This window comes from Dama dama, chromosome 12 (genome assembly GCF_033118175.1).
Source record: "Dama dama isolate Ldn47 chromosome 12, ASM3311817v1, whole genome shotgun sequence".
Taxonomy (NCBI): Eukaryota; Metazoa; Chordata; class Mammalia; order Artiodactyla; family Cervidae; genus Dama; species Dama dama.
In genome coordinates, this window is record NC_083692.1 from 34078030 (window position 1) to 34104132 (window position 26103).

Sequence of the window (26103 nt, forward strand, 5' to 3'; positions counted from 1 at the left end):
AGGACTGCACTCGAGGTTTTGAGGGGCACTCTGGCCATATCACTCCTCCCCTAGGCCAGCACAGCGCTGCATCAGAGGACTCCCCTTGGGGTACACTTTTTCCAGTGGGAAAAGAGATCCCAGGGTGGAAATCCAGATCCCCAGGCATTGCAGGATGCTCCCCAGGAGACTCACTCAGTTCTCACTCGCAGGGGCCACTGTGGCGGGGTGGGGGGAGTGGATCTTTGGGGCTCAACCACTGGGGATCAGACAGACATGGAGAAGGGAAGCAGGGCTTACAGTGACTGGTCTCCAGTCTTGGGAGAACACATTCCTGCTTGCAGGGGTGCCAGAGCAGAGGTTTCAGCCAGCAGCTCTGCGCATCTACAGAGCCGAGCCAGTGGCTGATCCTACTCTAAAATAATTGTGATTTAATTGATGTGAGGCATATATTAACAGGATGAAAGTCACATGTGATAAGACCACAGCTAACATAATACTCAATGGTGACAGACTGAATGCTTCTCCTCTAAGATCAGGAATAGGACAAGGGTGCCCACTCTCACCTCTCACGTTCAACATAGTACTGGAAGTCTTATTCAGGGTAATTAGGCCAAAAAAAAGAAAAGGAATCCAAACTAGAAAGGAAGTGAAATCGTCTCTGCAAATGACATGATCTTAAATAGGAAATCCTAAAGATTCTATCAAAAAGCTGTAAAACCTAATAAATTTAGGAAAGTTACAGGATACAAAATTAGTTGTATTTCTATATACTAACAATGAACTATCTGAAAAAAAAAAACTATTTCATTTACAATAGCATAGCATCAAATATAATAAATAGTTTAGGAATAAATTTAACTGAGGAGGTATTATTGAAATATCTGTATACTGAAAACTATAAGACATTGGTGAAAGAAAGTTAAGAAGACACATATGAAAAGATATCTCACGTTCATGGATTAAAATAATTAATATTGTTAAAATGTTCATACTACCCAAAGCCGTTTATCGATTTAATAATATCCCTATCAAGCCTTGTATGAAACTAATAAATAAATAAATCCCATGTTTTCTGATGCCATAAATGTCATATTGGGCATTTTTACTGAAAAACCTACCTTCTCTTTTAAAAGTCGAAAGAGAATCCATGGTATTATGCACAAAACATAGAGTACTATGGTGTGCTGATTACATAAGCTAAGGCCACAGCAGAAAGCACCAATTTTAGCTATCTGAAAAATAATAAAATAATCCAAATTAAAAATTCACTAAAAACTAAGAAAGCACAATAGTAAAAAGCTATTCTATTAAAACTAGGCATTTATACAGTAAACCAGGTTAACATCAACCTTTTAATGTAAACAATCATGCTTTAATACTAATATTTATCACCATTATTTTATTAATATTTTTTATTCTTATCAAATTACTGCAGGCTGATCTTAAATTACTGTCTTCAAACTAGGTTTTAGGAAGTCCTATATGATGATAAGTTCTAACAGTAATAAGACATAGTATAGTTCAAGAGAAATCTAGAACTAAAGTTCAGCAATTCTTTGTTTTACATTTTCTTCTATTAAATTAATTAAATATAACATTTTTATTTAGAAACCTGGTTCCCTATGGGTGGTCTTTTTGCTACTTCTGAACATGCGTTATTTTCATAATCATAAAAAGGTTTATTTTAAACAAAAAATAAACTCTAATATCATCACAGGTTTGTTTATGGAAACCACATATAAACCTTGATGTTCTTTTGTTTCTAAATTCTTTAATGACACAGGCTGCCCATATATTAGGATAATCTGGCACTCTTCAATGTGTAGATGGTAAGCCCTTAGAAGACAGGGTTCCTCCACATTGCAAATTATTTTGATGATAGAGGTGGCTTTAGAAGTCATTGCAATCTCTTCAAACTACTTCATTTTACATCTGATTACTTTCCTTTTAGTTAAAAAAAAGTACAAATTATTTGATCTTTTGTGAAATTAGAGAATAAGCCAATGCACCCTAATGGTAAATAATTTAAGGTGGTCAACCTAGAGCTTGGCATCTTAAGATCACACACACACACAACAGTGGATTAGCTAACAAGCCTTTCTTTCCAATAAGACTCAAAGGGGATTTCATAATACCTTCATTCTCCAAAAAACTTTTGAACTCTGAGATGGAAAAAAAATTCTCATGTTTTATAAAGGCTCTCATAGTTCACAGTAAAAAAACTGAGAGTGTTTTGAGAATTTTTTCTCTCAACAAGCCTAGATTACCTTGACAGTAATCAGAATAGATAAACAGTATCTATACCAAAGTTAAAAAGAAATAGAGCATCTGTCTAAAATTAAAACAAAAAGTGATTTCACTTTGATCAAAATAGGTTACCTTTGATCTTTCTTGTGCAGTTGCTGCCTCCTCAAAATGTACAGTAAGAGCCATAAGCAGGCCCACAAACAGATTGTTTAAGCTAAAAACCTCTGCTGCAATGGACCACTGCCATGTTAGACGAGAAAATGAAAACACCCCCGCAGCAAGGATTCCTCCAGCATATGAGCCAGAAAGCCTGCAAATACAGATAACATGAAATCTTCTTTCCCAACAAAAAGAACTGACTTTATTTTCCTTTTTACAAACTGTAGCAGCAGAAATTATGAGAGCCGCCTAGCACTATCCCAACACATTAGATGGTTAGTACATTACTTCGTGTAATAATTCCTTTCAACAGATTTTAATTACAAAGTCCATATATTAACCTATTAAGAAACAAACGAACAAACCTGCTTGGTATCTTATGAACTGAATGAGGTTTAGTTCTCTGATGTACTCTTTAGGATTCAAGCCATTTCAGAAAGCCAGAAGAGACAGAAACTACAAAGATAACGAACCTGTGCCATTTTTCTTGCTATATCTAAGAAGAAAAATGATCATGACTGATTAAGACTGAAAAATTAATGAAATGGCAGAGTATCTGTTTGGTAGAAACAGACTTACAGACTTAGAAAATGAACTTATGGTTACCAGTGAGGAAGGGATGGAGTAGAGGGACAGTTATGGAGTTTCGGATGGACAGGTACACACTGCTAAATTAAAAATGGATAACCAACAAGGACCTACTGTATGGCACAGGGAACTCTGCTCAATGTTATGTGTCAGCCTGGATGGGAGGGGAGCTGGGGGGGAGAATGGATACATGTATGTGTATGGCTGAGTCCCTTTGCTGCTCACCTGAAACTATCAAAATATCACAGCATTGTTAATCAGCTATATCTTAATACAAAATAAAAAGCTTTTAAAAATAAATAAATAAAAGGGAAAAAAAGGAATATCTGTTCGGGAACACTCACTCTCACTCCTTGTGGAATATTTGGATTTAGGTACTTTCTACATCTATCTCCCAACATATGGCAAAGTATGTCTTGGTCATAATATTTGGTGATTTTAAGAACTTGTAAGCTAAATTCTTAGCTTCTAATGATTTCTTCTTTACACAAAGTCAAAGTTAAAAATGATATTTTTTTTTTTTTAAAGAGAAGGGTGGGAGCGTGAATTTCAGTAACACAGAAGAATGAAATGCTACACTTGGAAACAAATTCCACATTCCCAATGCCAACAAAAGCCCACATTTCAAATTAATTGAGGAACCTGGATCTCAATTTAGACATATGATTTGAGAGGTCAAATCATAGGTCATTACTTTTTAGCTATATTGTTTTGTATAAAAATTATGGAGTAATTGTATAGCTTTTAATCAAACTTAGTAGGAAAAAAAGCTAACAATTTTCAATATCACCAAACCTGGTTTTCTTTGAATTTCTCTTCACAATTTTCCTGTTCTCCTTCCCTTATAAAAATCATCAGTTTCCTGTTTCTTGCAGAATACTCCATTCTCCCAGTTTTCCTGATTCAATAACCTAAAGTTATTTCTTCCTTCCAAATTCATTTCCAGATTCCTTTCCATTTGTATTCCTATTGCCTTAGATTCAAAGTAATAGTTTCCTAACTTGCCTTACATTTTTCTAATCCTTCTGCAATATAACATCAGACTAAACTTTCTAAAGCATACTCTTTGTGAATAATCTTTATTCCTACAGGATGAATTAGAATCAACCTGGAATCCAGGCTCCCAATAAAGTGGGCCCCCTAGACACTAACTACCAACATGAACTCACACCAAGTAGTCAAGCTCCTTAAAATTCCCTAGTAAGACTTGCCTATTCCTAGCTCCATACCTTTGCCCATGCTGTAGCCCTGAATTGAATGTCCTCCCTGCTCCTTTATTAAAACTTTATTCTTCTTTCAATTTTCTCTTCAGTTCCCAGGCTTCTAACCCATTTCTGCATATGTTTTTTGAAATGTGAACTGGAGCTAAACTTCACTTAATTGGAAGCGTCTGGTCCCAAGCACAGAAAGAAAACTTAGCAAATAAAAGAATGAATTAATCTTAAAGTATTAGTAACAGTTTAAAGAAACTTCTAAGTTTCAGCTGTCAATATGACTTTGGAAAGCCAGCAAAAGATACAAGATTCTTTCTTCTACTTAAAACATAAATTAGCATCCTTGGAGAAATGGCTGATTCCAGGGTTGGAAAAGCTCAAGTACCAAACGAATTAGAAACATTTTGGGACACAAAGTAAGGAAATGCTCAAATGGAGACATGACCAAAGAGCATATTAGCCAGCTTACAGGACTCTCATTGGCCAAACTGGGGATAACTTGAGTATAAAAATAATTAGAGTAATAGATTGTAACCCAATGAATAAATAAGAATCTATGAATCTTAAAAAAAAAAAAGGCTATGGATCTGTAGTGATTTAAAAAATTGGGTGAGAAGGGAAAGTCCATGGAAAGTCAACTAACAACTATAGAAGAAATTAGAAGAATTAGAAATCCCCACTTCATAAGCATCATAATAATCATCAGTGGATACCAAAGAAGAGGGTAAAGTTTGGAGTAACAGAACTATGTACACTGTCTAAAGGTATTTCCCTGTAAATAATTACAAAAGAAGAAACAGTAATTACAGTGGCAGACTGGACCGACACAGTCTTAATCACATCATCAAAGTTAATGGGACATTAACTTTGTCCATGAATGGGACAAAAAATCATCATATGCTTCTTTATCTATTGCAATAAAAAAGAATACAGCATCATTTCTACGGCATTCCCGCCAAAAATGCATTACCTGAATTTAAGCAAGAGGACAGACAAACTCAGACTGAAGGACATTCTACAGAATAACTGACCTGTATATATCAAGAAATGTCAGTCTTGAGAAGAACCAAAATCATCATGAGGAACTGCCCCAGATTAGAGAGCAAAAGGATGACAATAGAATAAAAGGCATGATCTAGGACTTTCTTCTACTATAAGCACATGGAAAAAATTGAGTCAAGTCTGAAGATTAGGTAACAGTGTTGTTTAGTTCAGTCGCTCAGTCATGTCCGACTCTTTGTGATCCCATGAACCACAGCATGCCAGGCCTCCCTGTCCATCACCAACTCCTGGAGTTCACCCAAACCCATGTCCATCGAGTCAGTGATGCCATCCAACCATCTCATCCTCTGTCATCCCCTTCTCCTCCTGCCCTCAATATTTCCCAGCATCAGGGTCTTTTCCAATGAGTCAGCTCTTCGCATCAGGTAGCCAAAGTACTGGAGTTTCAGCTTCAACATCAGTCCTTCCAATGAACACCCAGGACTGATCTCCTTTAGGATGAACTGGTTGGATCTCCTTGCAGTCCAAGTGACTCTCAAGAGTCTTCTCCAACACCACAGTTCAAAGGATCAATTCTTTGGCACTCAGCTTTCTTTATAGTCCAACTCTCACATCCATACATGACCAATGGAAAAACCATACCCTTGACTAGACGGACCTTTGTTGGCAAAGCAATGTCTCTGCTTTTTAATATGCTGTCTAGGTTGGTCATAACTTTCCTTCCAAGGAGTAAGCATCTTTTAATTTCATGGCTGCAATCACCATCTGCATGATTTTGGAACCGCCAAAAATAAAGTCTGTCACTGTTTCCACTGCTTCCCTATCTATTTCCCATGAAGTGATGGGACCAGATGCCATGATCTTAGTTTTTTGAATGTTGAGCTTTAAGCCAACTTTTTCACTCTCCTCTTTCACTTTCATCAAGAGGTTCTTTAGTTCTTCACTTTCTGCCATAAGGGTGATGTCATCTGCATATCTGAGGTTATTGCTATTTCTCCCGGCAATCTTGATTCCAGCTTGTGCTTCCTCCAGCCCAGCGTTTCTCATGATGTACTCTGCATGTAAGTTAAATAGGCAGGATGACAATATACAGCCTTGATGTACTCCTTTTCCTATTTGGAACCAGTCTGTTGGTCCATGTCCAGTTCTAACTGTTGCTTCCTGAGCTGCATACAGGTTTCTCAAGAGGCAGGTCAGGTGGTCTGGTATTTCCATCTCTTTCAGAATTTTCCACAGTTTATTGTGATCCTCACAAAGGTTTTGGCATAGTCAATAAAGCAGAAATAGATGTTTTTCTGGAACTCTCTTGCTTTTTCGATGATCCAGCAGATGTTGGCAACTTGATCTGTGGTTCCTCTGCCTTTTCTAAATCCAGCTTGAACATCTGGAAGTTCATGGTTCACATATTGCTGAAACCTAGCTTGGAGAATTTTGAGCATTACTTTACTAGCATGTGAGATGAGTGCAATTGTGCAGTAGTTTGAGCATTCTTTGGGATTGTATTTCTTTGGGATTGGAATGAAAACTGACCTTTTTCAGTCCCATGGCCACTGCTGAGTTTTCTAAATTTGTTGGCATATTGAGTGTAGGACTTTCACAGCGTCATCTTCCAGGATTTGAAATAGCTCAACTGGAATTCCATCACCTTCACTAGCTTTGTTTGTAGTGATGCTTTCTAACGCCCACTTGACTTCACATTCCAGGATGTCTGGCTCTAGGTGGGTGATCACACCATCATGATTATCTGGGTCATGAAGATCTTTTTTGTATGGTTCTTCTGTGTATTCTTGCCACCTCTTCTTAATATCTGCTGCTTCTGTTAGGTCTCTACCATTTCTGTCCTTTATTGAGCCCATCTTTGCATGAAATGTTCCCTTGGTATCTCTCATTTTCCTGAAGAGATCTCTAGTCTTTCCCATTCTATTGTTTTCCTTGGTTTCTTTGCACTGATTACTGAGGAAGGCTTTCTTATCTCTCCTTGTTATTCCTTGGAACTCTGCATTCAAATGGGTATATCTTTCCTTTTCTCCTTTGCTTTTCGCTTCTCTTCTTTTCACAGCTATTTGTAAGGCCTCCTCAGACAGCCATTTTGCTTTTTTGCATTTCTTTTTCTTGGGGATGGTCTTGATTCCTGTCTCCTGTACAATGTCACCAACCTCCATCCATAGTTCATCAGGCACTCTGATGAACTCTGAGGATCTACCCCACGCCCGAGGGCAAACAGTGTTGTATCACTGATAATTTGTTTTGAGACCTACACTGTGTATACATAAGACAATGGTGGTTTAAAGAAACATATCTTGAAGCATTTAAGGGTAAAAGGACATCATGACTGCAGCTTATTCTTAAATGGTTAAAAAGCAAAATAATACATACATATCCACTGAGTCAAGGATAAAGTAAATGTGGTAATATATTAATATTTGGGAGCCTGAGTAAAGGGCAGACAAACAGTGAGCCATTCGTGCCACTTATTTTATAAATCTGAAATTGCATCAATATAAAATGTCTAAAGAAATCAGCAAATTTCCAAGATAATTTGCTAACATTTGTTGAGTTTCTTGTTAGCCATGTTTCAGGTATTGTTCTACTGCCTTCTTTATATTCATTTAATTTTCACAATAACCCTGGGAATAAATGGTGGTTTGTCTCCTTTTCTCAAATGAAGTAATTGAGGCTCAGGGAGGCCAAATAAATTTTCCAGGGTCCTATAGTAGGTAATTAAGTGGCAGAACCAGGATTAAAATTGTTAGTCTAGCTATTTAAAATAATTATATTATGGGTGAGAGATGGCTATTTTAGTTTTAATGTCAAATCATTTATCTCAGACTAATGATATACTTCCCTGGTGGCTCAGATGGTAAAGCGTCTGCCTACAATGCAGGAGACCCGGGTACAATCCCTGGGTCGAGAAGATCCTCTGGAGAAGGAAATGGCAACCCACTCTAGTACTCTTGCCTGGAAAATCCCATGGACAGAGGAGCGTGGTAGGCTACAGTCCATGGGGTTGCAAAGAGTCAGAAACAACTGAGCGATTTCACTTTCATTTTCAATGATATATTGCACATTTATTTAGTTAGATATGCACCTCTTTGAGTGAAGAATAGAACAGAAGCTTTGTCAATTATTAGAATTGTATTTATGTTTATGTGTTATCTAAACAACACACTACCAACCTGAATTGTACACACCTCTCAAGACTTATATTAATCTTTTCTTTTTTTGAAAGGGCAGTTAAAGTTTAAAACCAGCAAATAGTTGATTAAAGAGAACTGATATGTACAAATCCTCAGGAAGAAAACTCAAGACTCATTAATCTACAATGATTTTTAGCACATTATTATGCTCAGGAAGACATCCTAAAGTGTTTGAATTGTTGACATTAATTATTGGAATTATGGACTATGTTAAGTGCCTTTTCAAATATTTCATAAGGTTTCAGAAATTGAAGATAGTATAAGTAAAATTATCAGTGGTAAAATTTATCCAGCCACCTTAGACTATTACAGATACTTATGTACATTAGCATTTTAGTGAAGACTAATCCTACATCAGCAAGGTCTAAAATCTGAATTTTTCCCACCTCACTTCTGTCCCATATCACCCCTCCTGCCAAGGTCAAGATTGTTTTACAATGAATAATCCATATACTCTTTCACCTGATTTTTCTGGATATCATAGAAATAATTTGTGAGACTGCTGAGTAAGGTTATAGAAGAGAAGGTAACTTATTATAAAGCCAGTAATGAAAATCAAACCTATAATCTTGATTTTTTTTTAGCATCTCAAAAGAGTTTGCTGGGGAGGAGCCAAGATGGCGGAGGAGTAGGACGGGGAGACCACTTTCTCTCCTACAAATTCATCGAAAGAATAACTGAACGCAGAGCAAACTTCGCAGAACAACTTCTGATCGCTAGCTGAGGTCATCAGGCGCCCAGAAAAGCAGCCCATTGTCTTCGAAAGGAGTGCTGTATAGTTGGAGAAGTCCTGAGACTACAGGAAGAATAAAACTGAAATCCAGAGGCAGGAGACTTAAGCCCAAAACCTGAGAACACGAGAAAACTCCTGACTACATGGAACTTTAAGTAATAAGTGACAGTCCAAAAGCCTCCATACCTACACTGAAACCAACCACCACCCAAGAGCCAATAAGTTTTAGAGCAAGACATACCACGCAAATTCTCCAGCAACGCAGGAACATAGCCCTGAACATCAACATACAGGCTGCCCAAGGTCACACCTAACACATAGACCCATCTCAAAACTCATTACTGGGCACTCCATTGCTCTCCAAAGAGAAGAAATCAAGTTCCACACACCAGAACACTGACGCAAGCTTCCCTAACCAGGAAACCTTGACAAGCCAATCGTCTAACCCCACCCACTGGGTAAATCTTCCACAATAAAACGGAACCACAGACCTCCAGAATACAGAAAGCCCACTCCAGACACAGCAATCTAAACAAGATGAAAAGGCAAAGAAATACCCAACAGGTAAAGGAACATGAAAAATGCCCACCAAGTCAAACAAAAGAGGAGGAGATAGGGAATCTACCTGAAAAAGAATTTAGAATAATGATAATAAAAATGATTCAAAATCTTGAAAACAAAATGGAGTTACAGATAAACAGCCTGGAAACAAAAATTGAAAAGATACAAGAAATGTTTAATAAAGACCTAGAAGAAATAAAAAAGAATCAATTAAAAATGAATAATGCAATGAATGAGATCAAAAACACTTTGGAGGGAACCAAGAGTAGAATAACGGAGGCAGAAGATAGGATAAGTGAGGTAGAAGATAAAATGGTGGAAATAAATGAAGCAGAGAGGAAAAAAGAAAAAGGGATCAAAAGAAATGAGGACAACCTCAGGGACCTCTGGGACAATGTGAAACGCCCCAACATTCGAATCATAGGAGTTCCAGAAGAAGAAGACAAAAAGAAAGGCCATGAGAAAATACTCGAGGAGATAATAGCTGAAAACTTCCCTAAAATGGGGAAGGAAATAGCCACCCAAGTCCAAGAAACCCAGAGAGTCCCAAACAGGATAAACCCAAGGCGAAACACCCCAAGACACATATTAATCAAATCAAAAGAGTTTGCTTAGAAATCAACTCAGTCTATAGACTGAAGACAAGAGCAGTGGACCTTCTCTTTTCTTTTGCTACTCAACATCTAAAATCCTTTCATATGCTAGAGGGATACAAGCTTATGAGGCACAGCCCTTCTTATTACACACACTGAAATATAGGATATTTTTCTGGTCTCCAGTGCAGCTACAGCATGGGTATATGACCTGGGCTCTGCCTGTCAGAATCACCTGCTCCATTCTTTGAACTGGAAATTCATGAGGCCAAAAAGCAGGTATGGAGACAGAATCAGACATGGTGGGTGGGATTTGTGCATCATTTTAGCAGACAATAATGGCAACACTTGCAGGGCTAGTGCTCAGAATCCAGATCAGTGTCGGTGATGTGAGCTGGGGTGCCTGGGGCCCAGGGATGGCAGCTGTGGTGATTTCACCAGCACATACTTGCCTGGGACTATGAATACTTTGGGATCAGAGCCTGCTAATCCAGCCTTCCCAGAAATTCTGCAAGCTTTCCAGCTTTCTTCTCTCGTTTTTAAATTCTAGATTTGAATGTTTCCTCTTTTACAAAACTTTCAGTTCAGTTCAGTTCAGTCACTCAGTCGTGTCCGACTCCTTGTGACCCCATGGACAGGCATCCCTCCTGTCCATCACCAATTCCGAGATTACTCAAACTCATGTCCATTGAGTTGGTGAATCCATCCAACCATCTCATCCTGTCGTCCCCTTCTCCTCCTGCCTTCAATCTTTCCCAGCATCAGGGTCTTTTCAAATGAATCATTTCTTCACATCAGGTGGCCAAAGTTTTGGAGATTCAGCTTCAACATCAGTTCTTCCAATGAATATTCAGGACTGATTTCCTTTAGGATGGACTGCTTGGATCTTCTTGCAGTCCAAGGGACTCTCAAGAGTCTTCTCCAATACCACAGTTCAAAAGCATCAATTCTTCAGGCTCAGCTTTCTTTATACTCCAACTCTCACATCCATATATGACTACAGGAAAAACTATAGCTTTGACTAGACGGACCTTTGTTGGCAAAGTAATGTCTCTGCTTTTTAATATGCTGTCTAGATTGGTCATAACTTTTCTTTCAAGGAGCAAGTGTCTTTAATTTCATGGCTGCAGTCACCATCTGCATGATTTTGGAGCCCCCCAAAATAAAGTCTGTCACTGTTTCCACTGCTTCCCCATCTATTTGCCATGAAGTGAAGGGACTGGATACCATGATTTTAGTTTTCTGAATGTTGAGTTTTAAGCCAATTTTTTTCACTCTCCTCTTTCACTTTCATCAAGAGGCTCTTTAGTTCTTCTTCACTTTCTGCCATAAGGGTGGTGTCATCTGCATATCTGAGGTTATTGATATTTCTTCCGGCAGTCTTGATTCCAGCTTGTGCTTCATCCAGCCCAGCGTTTCTCATGATATACTCTGCAATATAAGTTAAATAAGCAGGGTGACAATATACAGCCTTGACATACTCCTTTTCTTATTTGGAACCAGCCTGTTGTCCCATGTTCAGTTCTGTTGCTTCCTGACCTGCACACAGATTTCTCAAAAGGCAGGTCAGGTAGTCTAGTATTCCTATCTCTTTAAGAATTTTTTACAGTTTGTTGTGATCCACACAGTCAAAGGCTTTGGCATAGTCAATAAAGCAGATGTTTTTCTGGAACTCTCTTGCTTTTTTTATGATCCAATGGATGTTAGCAATTTGATCTCTGGTTCATCTGCCTTGCCTAATCCAGCTTGAACATCTGGAAGTTCACGATTCATGTACCATTGAAGCCTGGCTTGGAGAATTTTGAGCATCACTTTACTAGTGTGTGAGATGAGTGCAACTGTGCAGTAGTTTGAGCATTCTTTGGGATTGTCTTTCTTTGGGACTGGAATGAAAACTGACCTTTTCCAGTCCTATGGCCACTGCTGAGTTTTCTAAATTTGTTGGCATGTTGAGTGTAGCACTTTTACAGCATCATCTTTTAGGATTTGAAATAGCTCAACTGGAATTCCATGACCTCCAATAGCTTTGTTCGTAGTGATGCTTCCTAAGACCCACTTGACTTCACATTCCAGATGTCTGGCTCTAGGTGGGTGATCACACCATCGTGATTATCTGAGTTGTGAAGATCTTTTTGAATAGTTTCTGTGTATTCTTGCCACCTCTTCTTAATATCTTCTGCTTCTGTTAGGTCCCTACCATTTCTGTCCTTTATTGAGCCCATCTTTGCATGAAATGTTCCCTTGGTATCTCTAATTTTCCTGAAGAGATCTGTCTTTCCCATTCTATTGTTTTCCTTGGTTTCTTTGCACTGATTACTGAGGAAGGCTTTCTTATCTCTCCTTGCTATTCTTTGGAACTCTGCATTCAAATGGGTATATCTCTCCTTTTCTCCTTGGCCTTCTGCTTCTCTTCTTTTCTAAGTTATTTGTAAGGCTTCCTCAGACAACCATTTTGTCTTTTTGCATGTCTTTTTCTTGAGGGATGGTCTTGATTCCTGCCTCTTGTACAATGTCATGAACCTCTATCCATAGTTCTTCAGGCACTCTATCAGATCTAATTCCTTGAATCTATTTCTAACTTCCACTGTATAATCATAAGGGATTTGATTATAGGTCATACCTGAATGGTCTAGTGGTTTTCCCTACTTTCTTGAATTGAAAAGTAAAAAGCTTTATTGAGATATAATTCATATACTGTATAATTCATTCATTTAAAATGTACAATTAAAGATTTTCAGTATATTTACGGATATATGCACCTATCATTACAGTCAACTTTATAACTTTTTTATCACCTCAAAAAGAAACTCTATCTCCTTTTACTATCTCTCCCAACCTCACTGCCAGGCTTAAGTAACCACTAATCTAACTTCTGTCTGTGAATTTCCCTCTTCTGGGTTTTCATATAAGTGGAATCATATAATACATGGACTTTTGTGACTGACTTCTTTCACTTAACATGATGTGTTCAAGGTTCATCCAACTTGTAGTATGTATCAGTATTTTACTTCTTTATACAGCTGAATTAGTATTCCACTATATAGCTATTCCACATGTTGCTTGTTCATTCTTCCACTGAAGGACATCTAGACTGTTTCCATCTTTTGCCTACTATGAATTGTGCTTCTGTAAATACTTGTGGACATGTTTTCATTTCTCTAGGGTATATACCTAGCAGTGGAATTGCTGGATCCTATAACAACCCATTTAATCACTTGAAACTGCTAGACTGTTTTCCAAAGTGGCTATACAATTTTACGTTCCCACCAGCAATAGATGAGGGTTCTGATTTTTCCACAACCCAGTGAACACTGGTTATCTGACTCTTTGATTCTAGTCATCACTTTGGGTATGAAAGGGTATCTCACTGAGATTTTGATTTGCATTTCCTTAATGGCTAACAATGCTGAGCACCTTTTCAATTGATCATTGATCATTTTTACATCTTCCTTAGATAAGTGTCTTTCCAAATATTTTGCCCATTTAAAAAATTGCTGTATCATTTTTATTACTGAGTTGTAGCATTCTTCCCAACTTCCTTTCAAAATGCTTCTTTTCTGCTAAACACAGCCAGTCACTTGCCACTGAGAATCCTGACTAAAACCATCTGCCTTCCTTCTTTATTATTTCTATTGTCTTCAAGAAAAACTGTGTGAGGAAATTCTGAAAATAAATGCTGCAGTTGTCAGAGTTTTGTGGAACATAGAAAAGAAGGCAGTATGCCTAAGGGCAAAAAGTTATGCATGCATCCATACAGAGAATATAAAACATTTTGGAGGCCTCATTTTATTAATACTATCTCTGATTTCCATAAAATAATGTATATAGGCTATACCTTTGAGAGTCTCTTTGCTTCCAACAGCCTTTTATATATCAAACTGTGCATGTTCCTTCAAACGCACAGGTTTGAACACACTGCCTTTAAAAGCTTGTTTCGTGCTAAGACTCAGAATCAATCAACATTTACTGACCATGTAACATGGACAGTCTAGTGGATTAAGAAAAGTAGAGATAATTTGAAACGTCTGCTCTGAGAAAACTCTGCAAGCTAAGGAGGGCTACAGAACAAGGACTTGCAGGTAGCAAATAATGTGTAATAATAAGCAGTCAGCTGAGGCTGGAGACTGTAGAAGCTGTGGATGTGGGGTGGCAGCCTCGATCCACATGGCTGTGGCAAGGTCTGCAGCAGCCTGACCTGGGCTTGGGAAGGCTGTAAGGAGCCAGGGTGAGTTTTACTAGGTAGGTAGCGCAGAGGGACAAGAGGACAAGGTGTTAAAGCAATGAACTACAGGGTCTACACTGAATGGGGAAGGAAGCAGAGCCAGCAGGGGGCTGATGGAGGAGATCAAAAGGATGAGCAAAGGGATCTAGGTCTCAATTCAATGGAAGACAAGTGTAGGGGCACCAAGAAAATGAGCAAACTGGAAGCTCAAACTGGGCAGGGAGTGGGAAGAGAGATGGAGGAGTTTAACAGAGATGTTCTCAAAATCATAAGATACCCATTTAAATTAAGCATTTGTCTCAAAAGACAAGCAGTACATGGTATATTAGTAAGTCTGCAGGGTGAGAGCAATGTAGGAAGAGAGGTGTGTGGTCTAGTGCCACAACGTCACAAGCAGGCAAACAAGCAGATGTGATATCCCACATCAACCTACAGCAAGCTGAGTCTGTGACTGGCTGACAGGTCAAAGGATAATGTCAGCAATGGTGAGGATGAAGAGCTTCTGAAGACTTCAGAGACGGTCTCCAGTTCATTCACTGACTCTGCAGGTAGGCAGTCTTGTTACACTGTTCACAGTATATGACAAGATCTGTGCATGCTTTGTTTCCCCTTATTGAGATGGAAATAAAATGATTAGTGGGCAAGCTGATGTTGAGAACACTTTCCTGAAGGCAATATTCAGGGTCACAGTGAGGCTCAGGATTGGCCTCACGTTGTCCACATCTGCAGCCTCCATCCTGTTCTCACCCCAGTCCTCTATTGGAATTGTTCTCACTGGGGTCTCCAGTGACTGACCAGCAAACACGGCAGGCTGGAGGAACCTCTCTGCTGTGCTGACCACTGCCCCAGCCACGCTCTACCAAGTTGACCCTCTGGACTTCACATCCTCTGGTTTTCCTTTTATGGCTCTGTGTCTTCCTTCTGTGTTTTCTCCAAATGGCTCCTCTTCTTGCATTTAACACCTTTCAAGCCAGTTTTTCCCAAAGATGTCATTCTCAGGAAATTGTTCTCACGCTACTTTGCCTGGGTGACTTTATTCACTATCTGGACTTCACCTGCCAGCGACAAACTAAAGAAACCAAATCTGTCTCCAGCACTGCCTCTCCCTTAGTTTTGAACTTAATCTTATGCCCAACTTACTGTTGTACCCTCACCACAAAGCCACCCCGACTCTGGATGTCCCACAGAACCTCAGGGTCAGTACGTGCAAAATTAATTTCTCATCCTCTTCCCTGAAATAATTTCTTGTGTTCTCTATCTTAGTGAATTTTATTATCTTCCTTGTTTAGTTATCTCAATTAAGAGCCCTAGGAGTCATCATCAGAGCTCTTCTCCCTTTCCAACATCCTGCCAACTGAACTTCATCAACATTTTATAAAATCATACTCTTCTCTCTACCCACACTCACTTCCCTAGTCAGATGAGTCAGCTCATCTGACTCATCACCTCAGGCTCACACAATGTTGTAGGTTTATGTGCTGCCTGCTTCCAGCCCTGGGCCCACCACTGCCACCAGAGTGAGGGATCTAAGGCACACCTGATGTTGTGCTTTTCTGTTTCCAACCCTTCAAGGGTTCCTCTTTGATTATAAAACATATTATAAGCTTCCGATGACAATAGACACGAATTTCCATGATCTGGTCTCAGCCCACCTGTAGCTTCATTTTCGACACAACCTGTTTTGAACTGTGTTCCAGCAACACTGAATGACTTGTCCCTGTGCTTACAGGCTGTTTCTCTTCCACCTCAGAGTTTCCTAGCACAGGAGATTCTCTCTATCTGGAACACGGCTTTGCCTTCACTTGGCCACTCCCACTGATTGATTGTTTACAACTCAGCACAGGCTTCACCTTTTCAAGAAGTTTTCCCAGAAGTACTTTGGCAAAGACTAGGGTAACTGCCCCTTCTCCAGACTCTCATTAAATTAAATGTATTAATAATATTTTATTATTATGATTAATGATTAATTAAATGTATTAATAAATCTGAATAGGGAGATTTTTCTGTATTTCTTAGTAAAAACAATCTCGAGAAGTAAAATATTTTAACTGTAACTTAATCAAAACATACTTAAGAAACCAGATGTGAGGAACTTAAAACTCTCTAAATAAAGTATTAACAGAGCCAATAGAATTTTTTGGACTACTCATACCACTAGATAGCTGTGTCAGTATATTAGCACATTTAAAAGTTAAAAGAATATCTCATTTTACAAACATCTGGATGATCTCCTGGAGGAGGAAATGGCAACCCACTCTAGTATTCTTGCCTGGAGAATGCCATGGACAGAGGAGTCTGGAGGGTTACAGTCCATGGGATTGCAAAGAGTCAGACATGACTGAGTGACCGCACACACACACACAGAACAAAGCTGTTCAATATTTTGGAAACTAAATGTTTATATAACATATATATAGATAATTTCAGACATACTTTACCTTCACTTTTTACTGTTGTTCTTTACTCACGTTGCCTTTCACACTTATGTATTCTCAAGCTTTTGTAAATCTCAAACAAAATACCTCAAAGTTTCCACTTTATGTCTTTTTGAGCCAAATATCAATGAATCTTTCATATCAATAAGCCACTGTGAATTCTGGATGAAGACTTTAAATGTGCAAAAGATTTATCTAAGTGAAGCTGCAAAAATCACACTGACAAATATGTCTGAAGGTGAATCTGGTCTTAGACTTGTTAAATAAGATGACTTAGTAAGCATTTTTATTGTCTGTTTATCAGTTTTGTTTTTTTTTGTTTTAAGGCATGAATTCTATGAATCTGCTGACTTCTGAAAACCTCCAATTAATCCATTACCTGTTTTGATTGCTAGGGTCTTTGTTATCTTATGAGTTTGACCAATAATATTCCCAATGCTGGTGACTGAACAAATTAGTTGTAACTTGCTCTTTTGGGCAATAATTCTAACCAGAACACACACTCTACAATTTTTTCCCCTGAAAAGTCTACAACATACCTTTGTAATTTTTTGGCAGACTTAGATTATATAAGCATAGTGAAACACTATGCATGAATGCTGGTAAATGAACTGTAGTCCAAATTTCTGGCTAAGAAATATTTCTTTTAAAAATATAGGGAAGTAATATTTAATCTGACCTTGTTAGTTAAACATGAGTTTTAAGTGAAAATGCTGTCCTGAACCCACAAAATAAGCTGTTTGGTATCATTCATAAAGTCAAATGAATAGATGGAGAGTAAATATAAATAACTCTCAAATAAGACAAAACAACTGTCTTCTACCTATAGATTAAGCCTGGTTTTTTTTTTCAAAGAAAAATGACATAATAAAAAAACACCAAAGTGTTTTCACTTGGCAATCAAGGAGGCCTACTTTTAATTTTCATTTCATTCTTTTAAATAAATACGCTTAAGTAGTTGCTATTTTCTATAAAGCAACTGAAGAACTGATATATTTATTTACATTTAATGTGCTAAAAGTGATATCTTAAAATTAGCTCATTTAAATTTAAAAGACAAACAGTTTTCTACTGAAATGATGAACCTGCTACTAATAGGAAACTGGAGGGAAAAAAGAAATTCAAAGGAAGTTGTGAATAAAATGAGAACTGTTTTTGGCACAACTCACTAATAAATTGCAAAATAATCTAAAATATTTTCCACTTTAATTAAAGAGTAACTTATGATAAATTATATATATATATAATATGAGAAAAATGTTTTCTATTCTCAATCGAGAGGCTCATAGGGCCTCACAGAAGGATATCAAGGGAGCTATTTCTTCAAGTAAAATACATATTTTACAATCTAACATGACTTACAGAAAGATAACATCTTATGAGGCCATATAAAGAACACACACTTCAAACATTACTATGAAATTTCAGTAAGTCAACCATTGTATTTTAAAAAATAGTCACATGTCAACAATCAAAATCAAGTTTTTACACTATTAATTTTCAAGGTCTCAGACTAACAGAATAAGGTAATAATACAGATGATTCAAAATAACAAATAATCTAAAAGCTACTGAAGTTTGTTTTGTATTAATAAATACATATTACATATATGTGACACAAAAAATGTATTTTGCAGTATATTTGCAATAAATAAATTTTCCTCATTGCTTTTTATTTGGGCTAAGGCTAAAACCATGGAGTTCACATTCCAGGGGATCACAGTGGTCAGTCATTGAGGAAAGATATACCAGGAGTATGACAGACAGGATAAGAAGGGTTGCCAAATATTTAAAATTTCACCCAGAGAATGGAAAAATTCTCTTCTAGGGTGAGGAATATGTGATGCTTCTCAGAGAATCCTAACAAATGTGAGGCTCAGAATTCTATGAGACCTAGACGAGATTCCTAAGAAAGGTACTGATTGTGCAGTAGTTTTCTCACTGATGGAATGCTATTCATCTGTTGACATAATGGATAAATTGGGGGGGGGGGTTAAGATTTACACCACTGACACAGGTTTGCTATTGATGATAAGGTGTATTTTTCTTTCTGCTACACAGTATTTGATTTTCATGTGTAGTCACATGTTTGTCTAACCCTCAATCAAAAGACAAATAACAGAAAACTGAAATTCTTTCAGAACACACATTTGACGTGCTTCATAAAATTCATGAATGTATTTGTCTTCAGTGTGCAAAGAACCCAACATGGAGGGTACACTATGCTCCTTGAATGCTGAAAACTCCTACTTGAAGTAAGTACAAGTAGGAAGGCCACAATGCATCTGAGCATTCTTGTTAAAAAAATTATTTTTAGTGTCAACTCATATTGATGACTTAAAATGCAGCAGATTACAGGGAAGAGATACAGTAAAGCAGGATACAATTAGTGGCAAATCTACGGCTCCCATCCTCCCAAGTTCTTATCCTTCTGAGTCTTGTTCATGAAGATTATACACATATTACTTCTGGCTCTCATTCGCAAAATCATCTCACCCATAGATTTCTCTTAATGCACCTGGAGACGTCAAACTGGGAAACTAAGCCATTGACGGGAAAGATCTTCAGTTTCAGCTGAACTTCTCTCATTCAGCAGCAGTTCACCAACACTCTTTCAACAAATATGTATTGAGTATCTAACATGTGCCAAGTGCTCTATGGGCAAATTATGCATATGTGCTGAGTCGCTTCAGTCATGTCTGACTCTTTGCCACCCTATGGACTGTAGCCTGCCAGGTTCCCCTGGCTTTGGGATTCTCCAGGCAAGAATACTGGAGGGGGTTGCCATGCCCTCCTCCAGGGGATCTTCCCAAACCAGAATAGAACCCACATCTCTTATATCTCCTGGCAGGCAGGTTCTTTACCATTAGCGCCATCTGGGAAGCCGGGGCAAATTATAGTCAGTGGGTATTTGGAGAGCAGTAGAATCTACATGTTTTTCTTGTCATTTTCAAGTTTAGACATAATGAACATCAATCAATAATTTAGGGCCTGGTATATTAAAGTTATATATCTAAAGCCATCACCACCATAACTAAAAAAATGTAAAACATTTGCATCTTTAATAAATTTGCAAATAAGCCCATTTTCCCATATTTTATAAAAATTTACTTTTACTCCAGGTGAAATCCTACCAAGGTTTATTCTATTCCATGAGACTCTATCAATAGGAAAAAGATTGTTCTACCCTAAATTTTCAGCTACATAAATATCAACTACCAGTGCGCTGAAAGGAAAAGTACAAAGTATTAGTCTTGATTTTAAAACCACTAAATAAAATTGGGAAAAAAATGGGAAAGCTTTCATATAGGGAAAGGGCACAAGTGAAACAGAGGGAACAAGATTATGAAGAGTTCTCACAAATAAAATATAATCATGTAATTTCCATTAGAATTAAAATTTGTAAACTAACAAATGATGGAGCTATTCAAGGCTTAGAACAACTTACTCATCAACTTATACCCAAATACCTAACAGAAAAACACTGAACTGAGCCTTATAGGAATCACCATCATTTACTTTACATTTGACCAAGTGTCCATGGTATGCCAAATAACTTGCACAATGCAAGGCAATATCCTCTTAAGGTACAATCTAGCAGATTTTCGTCAATTTTGCTTGAAATGTTTAAAAACATGCAAGGCCTCAAGATGAGCTTATTACTCAATCTTGATAGTATATTTTGTATTTGGTAGCAAAACTGAAATAGGTTAAGGGTATAGTTCAGAATTATTATTCTCAAATTCCTTTTTAACTGAAAACTTAGAAAATGCTGCATAATTTTTAAAATGTTAAGATCCTAAAGGTAAATGAAGTAAACTTAAAAGAGCCAAATAACTAAGATCAACAGAATGGGGATATTCAACTATTTTCACTAGCAACACTAACCAACTTACTAAACAATAGAGATTTAATACAAAGTTGTCTTATTATGCAAAGTTATAAAGTATATAGTAATATTTCAATTCGTTGAGTGTTTTCTACTTTTTATGGCTTTGAAAAGCAGGAAATCTATGAGTTACGATTTATCATTTTATTTGCAACTTTAAGAAATGTATACATTTATTATTATAGCCATAATGACAGATGACTAGTTCCAGTGGCAAAAATCTCGGCAGGAAACAGATTTAGCAATTTAAATGTTTTATAAGTTTTTGTAATTGGGGAAACTTTTCATAATCTGACATTTGTTAAAACCACTTATTAGAAATTATGCAGCACAGTAGCTGTGGAAATATGAGCTAGCTTCACAATTATAAAGTCAGCCTATGTAGCCCTTTCCTATTGTATATAGTGGCATAAACCCCACGGCGGCCTATCAGCTAACTGGCAGGCAGGGGGCTGCTCTATTCAAAGTGAGAGATACAAGCTGCAGGGCAAAAACCTGGCAGCTCCCATCTGACCCCACAATCCCCTACTGGTGACAGCTCCAAGCTCCATGGCAAATTAGGCCTTCTCATATTACAATTGGAGAAGACAGATTCCATTAGCAGTATCTGAAATTGAGTGGAGAGCTGCACTGTTATCAGACTTGACTCATAAGCACTGCTATTAATCAGAGCTATGATAGCATTTATATATTTCAAGCTATCTGCTGCCGCTGTGATATTCTGCTACAAAGGGTTGATGGGACTTAGGAAAGTGAACAATAGAGCTTTCTGGGAAAAGCAGAGTAAATCAAGAAAGTCTATGACTTCCGCACATTCTGAAGGGATTGTGGTTTACATAAATTTTCTCCCAATTGGAGATTGAGCTCTTCCTCATCTTACACATGGGATTTAGTTGTCACTCAATGGTAACAGCTGTGAAAAGGTGAAGCGGCCCACCGCTCAGAATATTGCCTTTGCTTTTAAAGCAATTAACCCATGAACAGGAGGATACCTGGTGATATCAAAGGGATTAGGCCAGGCAGTGCATTATTAACATTTCCTTGAACTAATTCTAACTCTGACTAGCTGTCAGAAAAGACTCTACAGTCTTAAAAAAGAGTTTTTGCCCTGCTTTTTTCCCTTCAAAATGAAGTGCTGCTATTTGAGCCTAATATGGCCCTCTACTTATAAGAAAATGCAAATGAACCAAGCTCTTAATATGCTTAGCCAGTCTGAGTCAATGCAATTTTAATACAAGTATGAGAGAAATATATGATCAATTAACCAGGGATCAAGAGAGATATTCTCCTGAATGGAAATTAATGCTCCAGTACTTTCCATTCTTCTTCAACTACAAAAACTTGGTGAATATTTGTTACTTATGCATAGTTACCTCTGAAATTAGGAAGAGCTTCACATTATTCTCTATGGCAATAATCTAAAATACTCTTTGAGCTGGAAAATCCAAATGTCTCTTAAGCAGGAGATTCTACATCCTCTAAGGTATGGCATTTTAATTTTCAATTCTTTATTGAATGGAATATTAGCTGAAACCCTAAGAATAGCAGACACAGCGCTCAGGATCAAGTGTTCCTATTCCAAAAGTTTAATCAAATTAATTTTTAGTAGTGGCAGAATGTTTAGAAATACATAACTTATAAAAAATAAAATACTGCATAAACAAAATACTGGCACAAAACAATCTACCAGGAGGTATTTAGATATCACTGAAATTGGCTGTAAGTTCTTTGTAGTAAGCAGGCAGAGTTTCAAGATACCTTTAATTATAATTAATATTTACATATTCTAGGGAACCTGCTTGATATTAAAGAGATCTGATTTCTTACTGTACAACCTTAATGGAGTTATAAAGTTTTTTAATGCAAGCTTCCTGAAACAATGCCTTTTAGAAAAAAAGATTAAAAAAAAATTTTATTTAAGAATAACTTTACCTTTCTCTAAAATAAGCACTGAATTTTGATTATAAAAACTAAAAAAAAAATTTACTTTCAATTCATATGAGTGCACAACAAATGTTGCTGAATGAGTTCTGCTCATGAGTTCCATTTGGCCCATACTAGCTTGAAAAGGATATGCTGACTCTCAAGCCTGTTGAGAACATATTCCCTGCCCTGGAATTTATCAAAAAAATAGGATACTAGAGATGCTTTCATCTGAGATCATAAGCAATTTAAATCTTCCCTCCAGTAAAGGATTGTTATATGATACTGTCAACAGGGTCCATTCTCTGCTAGTGATACCAGAACACAGACAACGGAAGCATGTTGATATTAATGACAGTGAGTTCAGTATTCCTTCCTTACTAAGTGCATGTTGACAGGATTTAGTCTGAGGTTTTTAGAAAATAAGTTTGCAATTCATGTACTAAGCAAAGCTAAACAATGTTCTTATTAGTGATTTATAGGACCTATAACTTTTACTTTTTTGTATTAATAGGATTTGCAAATTTCAAATATGACACTTTTAAATACCCTTCTGTCAAACTAAAAAATCATTTACTTCATTGGCCTTCAGGGAAAAAAAAAATTCCAGTTCCTCTAAATCACTTAACTGTAGTACAGAGTTTTAAATGCACAGATGTACACATTAATAAAATGAATATTATTTCCTATAAATGAAATGTATTAGATTAAACTCCTTTAACATAATCATGCTTTAAAATACCCCCAAAGGGGACAATATGTAAATAAATACATGCAGAAATAACTGCCCCAATCTTACTATTTTTAATTCAATAAAGTACAGTGACACATACAGCTTTCAATGTACTGTTTTACTCATATCCTTTCTACCTCAGCAAATATAAAAGAATTTTTGCCAACCATTAAGAAAGATTGACAAAAAATGCAGTGTTAATGACATCTTATAGGCTTTTAAAAGCAAAAGAAAGATGAAAGAAAAGCAAAAATTACATAGTAATTGGAAACAACGAAGTAACTGGTCTTTCAATCCAAGTCATGTTTACTGAAAAAAATGGAGCTTTTTACATCAACATATTTAAACAGAAATTTGCTTTTGAAATACAATCTTCGTTTAAAAGGTACAGAAGGTCTTTATGTCCACCCCAAGAGCTAAATATAGTGAATGCTCTGTGAACAATTACCTGAAAAAAACCTAAACCTGTTAAAAGAATTAATTTCCTGCACACCAGTCAGCACTAATCCTACATGTACAGTAATGTTCTCTTAAGTGATGGGGGAAAGAAAGAATACAACTGTCTCCGGGATCAAAACCCCTCAATATTCAACAAGAAAATGGAATGATGACTTGGTCGGTAGATAAATAAAGTAGTGAAATGTCTTCTGAATGAGTTCTGATGAAGGAGTCAATCTGTGAAGGAATACATTTAAGGTACGCTAGGACTGGAAAAAAGCCGTCACTGTAATGGCTGCACAAAAACCGCGTCCTGCTGTTGGGTTTATATTCACAGAAGGAAGGTTTTAAAGGTTAAGTTCAGGTCATTTGACAAATGAAATTGTAACAAGCCAGCTGACATTGTATAATGTCTTCTTCCACTCGATCAATAGGCTACTGTTAGTCCTATTACCATAGAGATGGCTTGCTCTTTCCCGAAGGGTGGCCATTGTTTGACAAAACAGATTTGCCACTTGAACTAGGTTGTTCCCAAAGGACGTGTACCTTGTCAATTATTTGTATTCAAAATAATGAAGTATTTTCATATTAAAATTACATGAGAGATAATATTGTTAGGACACATTTCAGAAGAAAATAACTTTTCCAAAGTACGAGATTACTAAAACTAAGCAAATATCCAGTCTATAAAGAGTTTTTGTTTTAAAACATGTCAGTAAGTATATGAATTTATCATTAAGACTGTATACTAAAATAAAATGGTCACAGGTCTGTGTGCTGATCTAAAACCCATTATAATCAAGCATAATAATTAAAGCTATTTTAAAATGCAGACAACTCAAAGGAAAATTACTGTCTCAAACTATTCAGATTCTGGAAATACAAAGAATTTATATATGATTTTTGCAGTGGTTTTTATGGGGAAGGGCATCAACAATTAACATAACAAAAAACCATGGAAAAGTTTTAGAAAACAAATAGCTTTACTTGCTTTAAGAGATAGCTATAGCATTTAAATGTGTGTATATGGTGTAGAAATAATCTAAAATACAAATGAACTAGCAAAACAAATATTAGTTTTTTTTTTTTTAAATGGCTTTGTCTTAAACATCTTATGAAAATTAGTAACTCATACATTTAATACAGAACTGGTATGTTCTAAATTTCATCCTAGATATTTAAAATAGTTTTTCTCTCAATGAAAATAATGACACAGCCTTAATTATAAAAGACCAGAAGGAAAATTCTAATAATTACTCTAGTCATTTAGAAAAAGAAAGTATTCATAATACTAATTAATCTAAGCAAAAATGTTATTTTAAACATTTCATACTTAAAGATATGGCTATCACTGAAAACCTGTAAGACTGAACTAAAAACAAATTAAATAATACAGATAAACGTTTAGTCGATGATCAACAATTACAATTTTGAATCTGAAACTTTCCACAAACAGATTTAATAGTAAGTTTTAGCCATAATTAGTAACTTTTACCTTCTTACAAACAAGCAAAGGGGAATTTAGAAAGAATTTAGTCAAAGGGTAGTAATAAGACAAATGTATATAAAACAGTCTCCAAAAATGACATTTGAAATGTTCTATTCAAATTATACTATATTTACATACAAAATTATTTGTTTTTATAATAAAATCTGCAATACTTTTTGAAAGAAATGTTTTAACTTGATTTTCCCTAATTTGTAGTTTTTACTATAATCCTTTCAGGCATAGGTTAGACTGAGTACTGAAAGCGAGAGAAACAGCAAAGACAAATGGAGATTACCAATATCCTAAACTAATGACCTGTTTTTTTTAAAAGCAGGGTAGCCTTCCAAACTAGGAAAGCCTTTCATTATGAAGTAAGTGGCGTCTCATTTGCCTGTCTTCCCTACAGCTATCCTGCAACAAAGTGAAACCTTACTAAAACCACATTCCCAAATTGATTCCCTTAGTTAACAGCCTCATTTCAAAATGTATGCATGTGCATATTTAAAATACAATATAATTAGGTATTAACTCTGGACCTGATAGGCAGCTGCCTATCAGCAATACTGTGAGTAATTAAATAATATTTACCATTTACCAAAAGAAGAACTTCATACTGTTAAATTAAACTGGCCCATCTGCATCTTCCTAAAATGACAAACCTTATTAGTTCTGCCTAAACAGAGAATTGTGATAATGAAC

General features: G+C 36.6%; 1 protein-coding gene across 3 annotated transcripts in view; it reads right to left on the bottom strand.

Moving 5' to 3' along the window:
• Positions 1 to 26103, bottom strand: part of TMEM260 (transmembrane protein 260) — a 70908-nt gene that overhangs the window by 33520 nt on the left and 11285 nt on the right. For all 3 annotated transcript variants that reach the window (XM_061156977.1, XM_061156976.1, XM_061156978.1), the window contains exons 4-5: positions 2362 to 2539; positions 1101 to 1214 (exon numbers count right to left, since the gene is read on the bottom strand). In XM_061156977.1, the coding sequence (XP_061012960.1) occupies positions 1101 to 1214; positions 2362 to 2539 (292 nt within the window). The remainder of the gene's footprint in view (positions 1 to 1100; positions 1215 to 2361; positions 2540 to 26103) is intronic.